The sequence below is a fragment of the Puma concolor genome, chromosome A3, assembly GCF_028749965.1.
Source record: "Puma concolor isolate L17-30 chromosome A3, mPumCon1.1.hap2, whole genome shotgun sequence".
Taxonomy (NCBI): domain Eukaryota; kingdom Metazoa; phylum Chordata; class Mammalia; order Carnivora; family Felidae; genus Puma; species Puma concolor.
Window position 1 is genome coordinate 75,537,709 of NC_141669.1, and position 15,668 is coordinate 75,553,376.

The window sequence follows — 15,668 nt, forward strand, 5'->3', positions numbered from 1 at the left end:
AGTAGTAGCTAGTAGTACTGCTAACAGGAAGCCAAGCTCATGTAAAGCAATTTAAGCTTTTCAAGGTGCTCTTCTACCCGTGATCTCACTGGATGCCTGTGTCACCATCTGACAAATGAGAAAAACTGAATCCCAAAGAAGTTAAGTGACTACATTGAAATCTCATAGCTACTTAGCAGCAGAACCCGGACTCCCACCTGCTCAGCCGCAGGCCGTTTCCACTGAACAAGGAAGGAAGACGCAACAAGACTGGGCTGAAATGTTCATAGCTTAATCTGATTTAGATCAGATAGATGAGGCAACGCCACAGGGCAGAGAAAGTCAGCGGTTGTACCCACGCACGCCACAGACCTTGCCAAAGCTGCCTTTGCCCAGCACCTTGATGAAGGTGAACTCATCCAGACCCAAGCGCTTGGCCTGGCCCTGCCGCACTTCGCCATTCTCGCCGGGGCTCGCCAGGTGGCCATCGCTGCAGGCCGCCGCCCTGTGCTCCTCACCTCGGTTGTCAAATGACAAGGCCTTCCGAATGTTGTTTTCAAGTTCTTTTATTTCTAGGGCCAAGGGTGACAAGATACCACATTAGTGCATCCTCATGATCCCTTTCCATCAGGACCCAGCACTCAGAACGTCCCCTGCCCCCAAGCGTGAGGCCTCCACCCTCCATCTGGTTCTTCACAGCAGCCAATCCAGTGCGGCATCTCTTCCCACATTCATTTGCTCTACACACCTTCATTGGCACCGAATGTACATGTAACGTACACGCTTTCATTGGCACCGAATGTACCTGTAATGTACACGCTTTCATTGGCACGAACGTACACGTAACGTACACGCTTTCATTGGCACCGAATGTATGTGTAACGTACACGCTTTCATTGGCACCTAAGGTACATGTAACATACATGCTTTCATTGGCATCTAGGTACGCAAACAAGAGGACACGGTCCCCACCAGCCAACACCTTCGGATTACACAAAAACTCGGCCCTCTCTCTGAAAGCCCCCTTGGCTAGCAGCCTGTTGTTATCTTAGGTGTCGTGCAGGAATCCTAGCCTTGTCTGGAATCCTGCAGAGTCTCAAAGGCAACAGGTACCTGTCAAGTCCCTTTGAAACTTAGAACAATGACTGAGAACAGTCATCACAGTTATCACTGGTGATATGACTATATCAAAAGCGAGGACCAGGAAGCCTTTAACTTGTAAAGCACTTTACTCGGCCTTGTTGTTGCGTTTATTCTAATACCCATCTCCCAAGAGGATATTAAACCAAATGAGCAATGGGCTTATCATTAAGTGAAGAACTGTTTCCCGAGACTGGCATGCTGCAAATTTATCGGAGCCGGGGCAGGGATTCCTCAGTTCCATTTCACGACCATGGGACAGTCCTGTGCCCCGGCAGAGCATGTGACCTAAACTACCTGGCGGTGATAACACTGGATGACCCCCTGACCTTTGCTGTTTGGGGAAGCTTTATTGTTAGCTATTCATTCACCAGGACACACACACACTCCTCATTGTAGAAGTGGGCACCGAAAGCATACTCCAGTTTTAAGAGATGCTCATGAATAACTGGGATGGTCGAAGGAGAACACAGACCATTAACCCTGAGGAATCCGGGTTAGGCATGATAAGCATGTGCTGCCTGACATAAAGAGATCTTCAGCTTCTTTGCAGGACTGAGGCCCATGAAGCCTGCTCAAAGAATCTGGATCTTTCTTAGACCTGGAGTCCAGTTCCTCTAAGATGTGCTGGGGTGGAGGGGAGGGCAGGGTGAGGGTGGTTCCTGAGTCTAAAGCTCTCCCCTTGGCCAATTCACCCATTTCCTCTCTTTTATGCCTCTACTGAGTATAACTTCTAGTCTCAGCAAATGGCTTAAAGTCTCTGTTTTCAAGGCAAACTATTAAATGGGTTTTGGAAAACAGGACTTGGGTGTTTAGGGGCTTTAGAGCTTAAAGAAAATGTCACTGTGGGTGTTCCTTCCTGGAAGGAAGAGGAACTATGCGGCATCCCTGTTGTGTAGCAATGCTGTGTCTTGCTAAGTGTCTTTGCATCCATTTGTGCCCACACCACTGCCGGGTAATGCTCGTGCCTGCACTGACCAGAGACAAACACAGGCACTGCGTCCTGCCGGGTCTGGGCAGCACGCTGGCAGGAGCCAGGCCTAGAAACTCCAGCCAGCTCACTCTTACTGGGGGTCTCTACCATAGAACCCCGGCTCCTTGAAGCTCCCAAAGGAGGTCTCAGCACTAACATGGGGCACAAGAAAACACCTGCACGGGTTCTAGGATAATACCTACTAGTTTGGAGGCCCCCTGAGTGCCACTGGAAGTACATACAAATGGACCAAATTCTTTTTTGGAATTAAGCAGACACAGGAATAAAGACACAGGAAACTAATCAGAGCAGCAAGAGGAGGGATGCAGGCTGAGTACTTTGAGGCCTCAGGATCGGCATATTGCCCTGCAGCTGTTTCGTCTACTGCTGGATAAACTGAAGTGGGTCACACCCCCAGGGAGAGTATGACAGCACAGATTCTGAGGTGGGGCGGCAGCCCGGGGCAGTGGGCGGGGGGGGGGGGGGGGGGGGTGTCCCAAAACCAGGAGGGGTATGGCATTGCTCTTACTGCTGACTTAGTTCCAGGCCTTTGGACAGAACTTTTTGACTCTCTGATCTTCCGCTTCCCACCCTGTAGCATGGGGCCAGGGATGGGGCACACCAACACAGAGTTAGTGTGCGGATAAGATTAAGATAAGGAACACAACTGGGGCTATGGAAAATCAAGGCACTATTGCCACGCAATGATGATTATTCCTGCTCTGCAGGAGCAGACATCCCTTTCCCAGGGACGCCTGGGTCTGATCACCAGAGGGCAAGGTTTTAAATGTGTTAGTCTCCCCTCAGCATTCTTGGATGCCTGCAGAACTCAGAAACTTCGACTACATGAGGCATATTCTTACGGGGAAGAAGGAAACATCCTAAGCTGAACTTTAGGAAGGGGTCAGGCCTAGAGCTGGCTTCCTCCCTTCTCTCGTCTGTTCTCTGCTTGGCGCTCCTGTCCCTGCTCAGCCACAGGCCCCTACTCATGCCCTGCTTTCAGGTTTTTGGGTGTGATGACCAGAGTCAGGAAAGAATTTGCTCTCAGCTGAGTGGCACAGACACATGGAAGGTCTGGGAGCAGGCTCAGGGTGCTTTCCTCCACTTGGAACCCGGGAAAGAGGCAGGAGTAAAGAAAGAACCACAACATTCCCTGCTTTTTCTCTCCTACCCTGGCATGGACAAGGTTTAACACGAGCAGAGCCATTTAGTGCCTCTCCCTGAAGAAATACTTGTAGAGAGAAAAGAGTAGCTAATGAGTCAGCAGGGAGAGGGTGTCTGAAGCCCTCAGTCCTTCAGATGATATTACTCAGAGGTCACAAAGCAAATCTGAGGGTCTCACCCTGGTCACAAGGGGAGGTGGGTGCTGACTTGGATCGATCTTCCTCAGACGGTGAGCTTCCGGAAGCAGGCTGCGGAGACTCAGCGCCAGCGATGAGCTAGAGAGAGGGAGAGAGAGGGAGAGAGAGGGAGAGAGAGGGAGAGAGAGGGCGGGGGTGGAGACGTGAGAAGGGAGGGTGGGGAGCAACCCCCAGGTCAGAACCGCCCAGATGCTGGACCCCAGCGAGGGCTGTAGGAGCCCCGGGGGCACAGCAGCACTTGCTGAACTGACCTTCTGAAAGCCCAGACTCAGGTTCCTCCTGACAGTTAAAAGGAAGACGAGACTGCACGTGGTGATGCACGCGAGTGCTGAATCACTAGGTTGCACACCAGAATCCAACATTACACTATGGGGCAGCCAACAGGAATTAAAAACTTAGGAAGAGACTGTGGTTTGTTCAGTTTTCATCCTATGCAAAGGCAATTGACCTGTCTAAGCAAAGCACAACTGCACCCCTTCTGTGAAAACCCGCTCGCCAATGCAAGCAGCGCGAGTTATCACGTTTACCCATCCTCTTGTTCAGCTGTGTTTAGTTAATGGCTTCTGCTTGTGGATACTGTGTGGGGCACTCTCCTTGGGTAGACTATAGGCTCTTTGAAGGTAAGACTCTATCTAGCATTTGTATTGCCTCTGGCGCCTTGTACCAAATGATACCTTTAGTCGAAGCTCAATAAATATTTTTAGGTGCATTGATATCGGTTGGCAAATTTTAACAGGACACCCTCCAGGGAAGTCTATTTCCCAGCACAGGTGTCAGTGCACCCATGTGGAGTTCCCACCAAAGTCAGAGGTTTGGACTAAGCGGTCACACATACTCTATTTTACTCTTGCTCCAGAGCCGTGTGCACACATCCTTGCTGGGTGAAGGACTACTCGCAAAGGGCAACGTGAAGACAGACAATGCTCCAGCAAGCCTGACGCTCTTGGAAAAAGCCCGCTTAGCTTCTGACCAAGAGACTTCTCTCCCTTCCTCACATGCTAAGGGACCAAGGGATCCAAGCCACGACTTGGATCATGTGGCTTTTTTCCAACTTTTGCATCAGAAGCAACCCAGCAATAAAAATATCAGAATCCTTTAGTCTTTAACGGTCTCTTCTTGAATTCCTCCATGTTGGCTTCATATCACCAGGTGCCCCCAAACCTCAGACAGACGATGGCTGGTTATTGGCATTATGGCCTGTGTAAATTGGGGGTGGGGGGCAGGGAGGGCAGGTGTGTATTGAGTTTTCTTTTAAAATGCTTCATGATGATTAATGAAGGTTCTGTCTCCATTTCCTTCTAGCAAGGAGAAAAGCCATATCTCCTGAAAAGGGCTCTCTCTAGAGCTCATAAATGTGTATGTCCAACTCTGTCATCACAAGGTGTTTACTTAACCCACTCCTTCGGTGGGGGTCTAGCATTCCTGGGTGCAGACATTCTGCTTGCAATTGCAATGCCTTGGGTCAGTAGCTAAAGTCCTACTTCCACTGGTGGGAGTCACAGAGCTAAGAGTCACCAGAAGCACAAAATCCCATAGCTAACCAACCGGGGAGAAGAGAGTTCTTCTCCTCCAACCTTTGCTTATTGGGAAGGTAAAGAAGGAGGAGTTTAAGAAGATTAAAACGATCCAAACCTCCCCATTCAAGGGAAAGGGCTCTTCTGAGATGCACCCGGGAAAAGGGGTGGGTAGCCTCTAAAAGAAGGGAAACCCAGAGCCCTTCAGAAGGAATTTTAGGGCAGGACTTAGGGAGAACATTGGGAGTCCAAACTGTAGAGCACCTGGTGTGAGAATTACTTTTCTAGAAAAAGTGCTTGAGAATGCCTGGTACTGGGCAATGAGGATCACTGCCTGCTTCTCACCTCCACCAGAACTTCTTGCCCAGTTAAATGTGGTTCTGATTTTCTCATAACTTACTTTTTCAAAAACTCTTACATTTTCTAGGCTGGGAGCCAAGGCTAAGAAGGGCCTTCAAACAAAATGCTATGGAGGCCTTTAGCTCTGTTTACATCTGTGGGCCCTGACTTACCAAAATAACATTTTAGCAAGTGGATCTCTTCCCACTGACATTCCAAAGGTCACCCGGGTAGAGACGGGGGCTTAGGTCTCCCAAGAAAGACCCAGATGTTTCATGTCACAGGGCATTAACAATGTCCCTTGGGCAGCTGAGTGCGGGCACTAGCACAGACCTTCTTGGCTTGTTCCCTAGAAAAGAATGTGGCTCCAGCTCTTCGTCCATTTATCCTCATTACAGCAATACCAGGGGGCAAAGTTCAAAACAGTGACATTGCTTTCATGCCAGTTCTGGAGGCAGATAAGCCTGTTGCCTCATCTAGAACGGTGCTTTTTCTAGAGAGAATTCCAAAGTCCTCATCTCAAAGGTTATGTTTCCCCAAGGAATGTAACACTTGAGACTTGCTTTGTTTTCCCCCCACTTCTGGAACTGAAGGAGACTTTAATGTCACCTGCCTAATTTCTTTTTTTTTTTTCCTTCCCTTTAAGCACATGCTATTTTGGGTGCAGTGTCTCAAACCCAGTGATCTTAGAACCTCACTCCATGGGGCTCTCAGGAAGCCAGCACAGAGAAAGTGGGCCCACAGAGAGCTCCAGAAACACCACCAAATAGCCAGTTACCTTTTTCCTCCTCTGGCCGCTGTTGGTGATTTTGTCTGGAGTGACGCCTAGGTCCGCCAGGACTTTGGCAATTCCTCTGGCGTCCACTCCACAGTTGGGAGCTACATTGGTCTCACAGCGTCGGTGAACGTTCATCTTGCAGACTGTAAGGAGACACGGAGAGGAGACTTCCAACATTCATGACTGAAAACATTACCTTATTTTTTTCCTGATTGTAAATGTAATACATGTTCATTTGACAGAATTTGGAAAATGCAGAAAGACAAAAAGAGAAAAATAAAATCACACAGAACTAACAGCATCCATCCAAACACCATACAGTGGTCACCACTGTTTGTGGATAAATATCACATTACATTTCCTTTCAGGGAGCAGAACACTGACTATGAAAGAACAAAACTGGTTTATTTAGAGAAAGTTCATTTGGATCCTGAGCACAGATGGGTTGCATATATACAGTGCATTATACTACTTTGCTAAAATGTGCGAATATTACCCAGAGAGAAGTGCCCATAGTAGAGCCTGAGACACTCATCTGAACATGAGGACACTGAGTAAGGAGACCCCCAAGGCTCCTTTCAAATCTAAAATCCAATTTCAAAGGAACAAGAGCCGTGCCTGAAAGTCTTATTTTGCCCATATCACTTAGTTGTCCTTGGTATAGAGCATCGCAAGTGAAAACATCAACCAGCTGGTTTCCAGCTTAGTATTCTGGTTTCCAGCTTAGCATGTACAGCATTTGGAGGACATCACTGGGTCCTAACAAGCACAAAGCTTGCACGAACCGGAAAACTCATTCTTCTCAGATTTACCAGAGAAGGAAGGTCACAGGGCAAACGCTACCGCCAAAATGAATGAGACAGATGGGTAGCTACAGTGAACCACAACTCACCAGGCAGAAACTCCCCAGCAGCAACCTCTGAGGGGGCCAGGGCAGGGGAACTAGAAGCGAAACTGACAAAGTGTTGGAGTCTCCGGGCAGACAAGGCTGAGTCCAATCTCTGGGCAGACCCAGTCAGTCATAGGGACCCCCCACATCTTTGTCAGTTTTGTTTCTAGGAGTTTGACCAGGTTCTCAGAGTAAACCCTAGAGAAAAATTCCCTTATGCTTCTGGCTGCGGGAGGGGGGGGGGGGGGGGAGGCGGGACAGTGGGAAACCATTTTGAAATAAACCAGAATACTTTGTTCTTAACAAGGCCTGCTTTTAGGAGAAACTATTTTACAAGAGCCTCAACTATAGTAGTTTTATCAGATGCTACCTGACCCTGGCTCAGGGGGGGGGGGGGGCGGATACCCTAAGTCTAGCCTGCTGTAGCTTCCCATGTGGAAGAAGAAAGATACCCAACTCCAGCCCACTCCAGCCATACTGTCCTACCTAAGGTGGGAGGGAAAAGAAGAAAACAAAAAACCCTGAGTAATAGTCACAAAGCTCATAGTTCAGAGGAACAGGCTCAGGCAAAGACAGATCTAATTACAGGACTATAGAATGCTTCCCCTCCCCCACACCCTCGCCACCACCTTATTAAAGGCCTATTTACTGCAGTTCCTTTCACCTAGTACATCATGTCCAGCTATCAAGAAAAAGTTAAAAGGCATTCTAAAACGGCAAAACACACAGTTTGAAGAGACAGAGCAAGCTGTCAGAACCAGACCCAGACATGGCAGGAATGCTGGAATTATCAGACTGGGAATTGAAAACAGCTATGATTAATTTGCTAAGCGCTCTGATCAATAAAGTAGACAGCATGTGAGAACAAATAGGCAATATAAGCAGAGAGATGGAAATTCTAAGAAAGAATCAAAAGGGAATTCTAGAGATCACAAACACTTAACAGAAATGAAGAATGCAATGAGCCTGGGTGGCTCAGGTCATGATCTCATGATTTGTGAGTTCGAGCCCCACTTGGAGCTCTGCGCTGACAGCTCAGAGCCTGGAGCCTGCTTTGGATTCCGTGTTTCCCTCTCTCTCTGCCCCTCCCCCACTCATGCTCTGTCTGTCTCTCTCTCTTGCTCTCAAAAATAAACATTAAACATTTTTTTTAAAATGAAGAATACCATTGCTGGGACCATTGGTAGAATGGACACAAGTGAGGAAATAATCTCTGAGTTTGAGAATATGTCAATAGAAACTTCCAAAACAGAGAAGCAAAGAGAAAAAAAAAAAAAGACTAAGGAAAAGAGAGACTGTCTAAGAACTGTGGGACTATAAAAGGTATAATGTGTATGATGGAAACACCAGAAGAAGAAGAAGACAGAGATAAACAGAAGAAATATTTGAAGCAAAAATGACTGAGAATGTCCTCAAATTAATGTCAGACACCAAACCACAGATCTGGGAAGCTCAGAGAATACCAAGCAGGATATATGAAAGAAAAAAAACAAACAAACTATACCTAGGCATGTCATACACAAACTTCAGAAAATCAAAGATAAAGAAAAACTATTCTTGAAAGAAGCCAGAAGGAAATAACACCTGACCTACAGAGCAGCAAAGATAAGAACTACATCTGACTCATCCCCAGAAACCAAGCAAGCAAGAGAACACAGTGAAATATTTAAAGTACTGAGAAAAAAAAAAAAAAAAACAAAAACCACCAACATAGAATTCCGTATCCATGAAGTTATTCTTCAAAAGTGAAGGAGAAAGAAAGACTTCTTTCAGACAAATAAAAACTGAGGGAATTCATTGTCAGCAGACTGGTCTTGCGAGGAATGTTAAAAGAAGTTCTTCAGGAAGAAGGAAAACAACATCAGTCAGAAATTCAGATCTGTGTAAAGAAAGACCATCGGAGAAGGAACAAGTGATGGTAAAATAAAAACTTGTATTTCCCTCAGTCTTCATCTAAGAAATAACATTTCCTCAAAATAATGGCAACAATATAACCAATTACATATGCTGATGTACATCATATGTATATAAATATGTGTGCTTACATGTAAGGGAAATGAACCATAGCAATGATACATGGAGTGGGAGAAATTATGATTATTTTGTTATTATAATGTACATGCATTACCTCTGGAGCATTAAGAGTATTATTTGAAAGTGGATTTGGATTAGTTGTAAATGTATATTGCAAACTCTAGGCAACCACAAAGATAATTAAAAAAGGAAAAATTATTGATATGTTAACAACAAAGAGAAAATGGAACCATATGAAATATTCAATTAATTACAGAAAGCAGGAAAAAAAGAGAATAAAAATAGGAAGAACAAGGGCATCAAATGGAAAACAACAGCAAAAATGGTAGCTATTAATCCAATTATGTCAATAATCACTTTAAATGTCAATGGTCTAAATATACTTGACCCTTGAACAACACAGGAGTTAGGGGTATTGACCCCCCTGCATAGTAAAAAAGCCAAGTATAACTTTTGACTCCCTCAAAACTTAACATCTAATAGCCTACTGTTGACTGGAAGCCTTATGGAAACATAAACAGTCGATGAACTCATATTTTGTATTATATACTATATTCTTTCAACAGAGCTTGAGGAAAAAAATGCTAGTAAGAAAATAATAAGGAAAATACATTTACAGTACTGTAAAAATTCCACATATAAGTGGACCCACACAGTTTAAACCTGTGCTGTTCAATGGTCAACTGTATGCCAATTGAGATTTTTAGAGTGGATCAAAAAACAGGACCCAATTATATTTAATCTACAAGAAATATACTTTTTTTTTGTTCTTTTTGAGGTTAATTTTTTTTAATTTTATATATTATTTTTTAATTTACATCCAAGTTAGTTAGCATATGTTGGAACAATGATTTCAGGAGTAGATTCCTTAATGCCCCTTACCAATTTAGCCCATCCCCCCTCCCACAACCCCTCCAGTAACCCTGTTTTCTATATATATGAGTGAAGCCATATGATATTTGTCTTTCTCTAATTTCATTTAGCATAATACCCTCTAGTTCGATCCACGTAGTTGCAAATGGCAAGATTTCATTCTTTTTGATTGCCGAGTAATACTCCAGTGTGTGTGTGTGTGTGTGTGTGTGTGTGTGTGTGTGTGTGTGTGTGTGCGCGCGCGCGCGCCACATCTTTATCTATTCATCTGTCGATGGACATTTAGGCTCTTTCCATACTTTGGCTACTGTTGATAGTGCTGCTATAAACATTGGGGTGCATGTGCCCCTTCGAAACAGCAAACCTGTATCACTCAGATAAATACCTAGTAGTGCAGTTACTGGGTCGTAGGGTAGTTCTATTTTTAATTTTTTGAGGAACCTCCATACTGTTTTCCAGAGTGGCTGCACCAGTTTGCATTCCCACCAGCAGTGCAAAAGGGATCCTTTTCCTCCGCATCCTCGCCAACATCTGTTGTTGCCTGAGTTGTTAATGTTAGTCACTCTGACAGGTGTGAGGTGGTATCTCATTGTGGTTTTGAGGTAAATAATCCACAAGAAATATACTTTAAATGTAAGACATATTTAGGTTAAAATTAAAGGTATGGAGAAAGATATACTGTGCTAACACTGACAAAAAGAAGGCAGAAGTGGCTATATTAATTTCAGACAGAGCAGACTTCACAAGGTAAGTTGACAGGGATAGCAAAAGGCATTACATAATGATAAAGGGATCAATTCTCAAAGAAGACATTAAATCTTTAATGTGCATGCACCTAGAAGCAGAGTATTGAAATATGTGAGGAAAAAACAGAACTGCAAGGAGAAATAGATGAATCCACTGTTACAGTTGGAGATGTCAATACTCTGCTATCAGAAATGGATAGATCGAGAAGGCAGAAAATCAGTAAGGACATGGTTAAAGTCAACAGCACCACCAACCGACTGAATATAATTGACTACTATATCTAGCAATTACTCCATCCAACAGCAGCAGAATACACCTACTTTCGAGCTCACATGGAACATTTACCAAGACAGACAACATTCTGAGCCATAAAACACACCCTAACGGATTTAAAAGAACAACAACAAAAAAATCATACAATGCCTGCTTTCAGACTATAGTGGAATTAAATTAGAAATCAATAACAGAAATATGTTTGGAAAATCCTCAAATGCTTGGAAATTAAATAACACACTGCTAAATAACACATAGGTCAAGAGGAAATCTCAAGAGGAATTTAAAAATATTTTGAACGGACTGAAAATGAAAACCCAACTTCTCATAATTGGCAGGATACAGCAAAACCATTACTGAAAGACACAAACTCTACCAAACCTCACAAAAGAAACAGACAATGTAAAAGGTCAAGTTCTATTAAAGCAATCAAATCAGTAATTAATAATTTTCCAAAACAGCATCAGGCCCAGATAGGTTGACTGGTGAATGTTACCAAACCTTTAAGTTAGAAATTATACCAATTCTCTATAGTATCTTCGGGAAGATGAAAGCAGAAGGAATATTACAAGAAAAGACAACTACAGCCCAACATCTCTCATGAATGTAGATGTAAAACTCCTCACTAAAATACCAGCAAATGGAATCCAGCAGTGCATAAGAAATATAAACCATAAGCAAGTAGGACTTATTTCAGGTACACAAGACTAGTTCAACATTTGAAAATCAGTTAATGTAATCCTTCACATCAATAGGCTAAAGAAGGAAAATCACACAATCCTATTGATAGATGCAGAAAAAGCATTTGGCAAAATCCAACACCATCACAATCAAATCTCTTAGAAACCAAGAAATACAGAAGAATTTCCTGAACTTAAGAACATCCACAAAAAAACCCTACAGCTAGTATCATACTTATGGATGAGAAACTAGAAGTTTTCTAACGTTAAGTACAAGGCAAGGATGTCCCTTCTCATCCCTACTATCCCTTTTCAGTATTGTATCAGAAGTACTAGATAATACAATAAGACAAGAAAAAGAGATAAAAGGTATACAGACTGAAAAGGAGGAAATAAAACTGCCTTTATTCACAGATGACATTGTCTGTGTAGAAAATCCCAAAGAGCTGAAAAAAATCTTCTGGAATTAATAAACAAGGATGTAGGATACAAGGCTAATATACAAAAGCCAATCATTTTCTTATATACCACCAACGATCAAGTGGAATCTGAAATTAAAAACATGATACTGACATTAGCACCTAAAAAATACTTAGGTATAAATCTAACAAAATATGTCCAAAGTCTATATGAGTAAAACTACAAAACTCTGATGAAAGAAATAAAAAAAGAACTAAATAAAGGGAGAGACATTCCACGTTCATGGGTAGGAAATCTTAGTGTTGTTAGCATGTCAATTTTTCTTAAGGCATTTTCAATCAAAATACCACATTTTGTGGATATTGACAAAGGGAGTCTAAAGTTTATATGGAGAGGCAAAGACCCAGAATAGCCAATGCAATATTGAGAAGAGCAAAGTTGGAGGACTGAGACTACCTGAGTTCAAGACTTACTCTAAAAGGTATATTAAGACAGTGTGTATTGGTGAAAGAGTAGACAAACCAATCAATGGAACAGAAACAGAGAGTGCAGAAAGAGATCCCCATAATTATACAACTATCGATCCCTGATAGAGGAGCAAAGGTACAATGGAGCAAAAGATAGGTTTTTTTCAACAAACAGTGCTGGAACCCCAAGACATACTCACACACAAACGAATCTAGACACAGACCTCACACCCTTCACATAAATTAATGGAGCACAGACCCAAAGATAAAACTCAAAACTATGAGACTCCTAGAAGGTAGAAGAAAACCTAGGTGACCTCAGGTACAGTGATGACTTTTTAAATACAACCCCAAAGGCATGATCAATGAAAGAAAAAATTGATAAGCTGGACTTCACTAAAATTAAAGACTTCTGCTCTGCAAAGGACATTGTCAAGAGAATGAGAAGACAAGCCACAGACTGGGAGAAAATATTTGCAAAAGACAATCTGATAAAGGCTTATTATCCAAAATAAGCAAAGAATTCTTAAAACTCAATAAGAAAATGAATGACCCAATTTAAAAATGGGCAAAAGACCTAAGCAGAAACCTCACCAAAGATATACAGATGGCATCCGTTGAAGATGCTCGATATCATATGTTATTAAGGAATTGCAAATTAAAATGACAATGAAAACACCACTACCATGCCTATAAAAATGGCCAAAATCCAAAACAATGACACCGAATGCTGGTGAGGATATGTATGAAGCAACAGGAATTCTCATTCATTGCTAATGGGAGTGCAAAATGGTACAGCCACTTTGGAAGACAGTTTGGTAGTTTCTTTCAAAACTAAATATACTCGACCATACAATCTAGCTATCACATTCCTGGGATTTACCCAAATGAGCTGAAAACTTACGTCCACGTGAAAACCTGCACAAGGATGTTCACAGCAGTTTTATTCATAATTACCAAAAGTTGGAAACGGCCAGGCTGTCCATCAGCAGGTGAAGAGATAAATAAACTGTGGCATGCCCAGACAATGGAATTTTATTCAGCACTAAAAAGAAATGATCTATTAAACTATGAAAAGACATGGATGAGCCTTATATGCATATTGCTAAGTGAAGGAGGCCGATCTGAAAAGGCTCTGTGTTGCAGGATTCCAACCACACGACACCCTGGAAAAAAAAAAAACAAACAAACAACTATGGAGACAGTAAAAGGGTCAGTAGTTGCCAGTGGTTGGGGGGAAGCAGGGATAAAGAGGCAGAGAGCACAGAGGATTTTTAGGGCAAGGAAAGTACTCGGTATGAGACCATATTGGTGAATACAGGGCATTATACCTGTCCAAAATCATGGAATGGACAATACCAAGAGCGAGGCCTAATGTAAACCGAGTGATAACAATGGGTCAGTCTAAGTCCGCTGATTGTAACAAATGTACCGCGCTGGTGGGGGATGCTGATAGTGGGGGATACCGATTGTGTGTGAGGGTATGGCGTATATGGGAAATCTCTGTACCTTCTCAATTTTGCTGTAAACCTAAAACTTCTCTAAAAATTAAAGTCTATTAAAAAAAAAAAAAAAACAAAACACAGACAAATCTTTCTGAATGAAACCAAGCAGGGTGGCTGGGCCTCCTCCTGGCCCTGCATAGCGTGATGACTGACCTGGAGGAGGGACCGCACAAATCACACCCCCGACCCCAACTCAGGCTTGGAGGGTTCAACTGAGCTATGGAGCTCAAGATGTCCACAGAACCAAAGATGAGGGTGCAAGGTAGGGGTGCTGGTGGGAGGGGCCTTTCTCAGACAATATAAACATATAAGGAAGCTCCCCTGCAGCCTAGCCAAGGTGCTGATTGCATTCACTGAATGTCTGCTAGTGAGGTCCGGAAATCCTCAGGCCCATCATGTACTCCCAGCCCTCTGTTCTAAATTCCCTATCCCGCTCCCTGTAGCAGATGCTACCCTCTGACGCTCAGCTCACCTTACTACTCCTGCCCACCAGCCCTGTGAATGCTTTCTCCTGCCTCTTCTTGAGGTGACAGAAAGGACAGGAACAAAGCAACCAAATTAAAAGGATTTCTTAGCAAGGGCAACTGATCTACATAACTTAGCCTCTGGCGCCCTCTGCTGTTAAAATGTTGACCCTGTCGTAACGAAACCACAATCAGAGTGAGTTGGCAGATAGGAGAACAGAAAGTCTTCAGGGACTTCATCTTTTACTTTTAAAAATTTTGTTTTCTTCCTCAAAGATTTTGCTTTTTATTTTTAAAGACTCTGTTACTTCCCCGGGAGAGCCATGTAGTTTTCTTAATACGTAAGAAAAAACAAATCCCAATGATGTGTCAGTTCAAACGGATGGCACGAGACAGTGACGTTGAAAGTGCTTTGAAAAGTCTGGAAACATGACAGCACAGCTGGCTGAGGAAGGGGAACTTGAGATAATTCAGGCAGCCACATGGGTCCCCTGGAGGCTGGGGGGTGATACCCAGAGGCTACAGACCAATAAAAGTATGTGGCCCTGCTGGCTGGATCCAAAAGAAACCTGAGGTTCACTCACATTAATGGGGACCAAACAAACCACCCGCACTGTCCTTCCTCACCTCCACACCCCACCACTACTGGTGAACACCAAAGTCAAGGGCCATCAGCCCTGGGCTGCCAGTCTCAGCCCTTTAAGGTTTCCCTGTCCAGACTGCCTTGAATGTCCATTTTCAGTGGTTTCACCTGCACGATTCATGCCAGGAAGAAACAGAGAGGGCCTGCTGGGGCTCTTCTAAAAGGACAATCATTATTCTGCTACTTCCCAGTTACTCATAATTGTTGAGCTCCTACTGCGTCCTGGGCAGTGCCACCACGCACTCACCTACGTTTTCTATCATCCATTCTACCGTCCTTTGGAGAGATTTTCTATGTTTGCAGCCTTTTCTTTGTGAAGATTAAGGATGGTACCAAGGTGGGTCAGGCTGTTGGGAAATTTTCCAAAGCAAGCAGCCAGCCTTCTGAGAACAATGACGGAGCCATGCCTGAAGAGAGAGGCAGGCCCATGTGTCCTGCAGAATTCTCTTTATGTTAGTGTGATCTGGCCCTTGAGCACGAGGCAGGGCGCTGGTTTGATTCCATAGCAGGTTAGAGAGGGTCGTGCCGTGCTCGGAGGCAGAAGATAAACAATTGTCAATAAGAAACGGTGTAACTACGTAATGCAGGT

At 43.7% G+C, this 15,668-nt stretch overlaps 1 protein-coding gene across 4 annotated transcripts in view; it reads right to left on the reverse strand.

Moving 5' to 3' along the window:
* Nucleotides 1-15,668, reverse strand: part of PRKCE (protein kinase C epsilon) — a 503,885-nt gene that overhangs the window by 153,921 nt on the left and 334,296 nt on the right. For all 4 annotated transcript variants that reach the window (XM_025932829.2, XM_086701184.1, XM_086701183.1 and 1 more), the window contains 3 exons: nt 6,085-6,227; nt 3,435-3,531; nt 352-551 (listed from right to left, as the gene is read on the reverse strand). In XM_025932829.2, the coding sequence (XP_025788614.1) occupies nt 352-551; nt 3,435-3,531; nt 6,085-6,227 (440 nt within the window). The remainder of the gene's footprint in view (nt 1-351; nt 552-3,434; nt 3,532-6,084; nt 6,228-15,668) is intronic.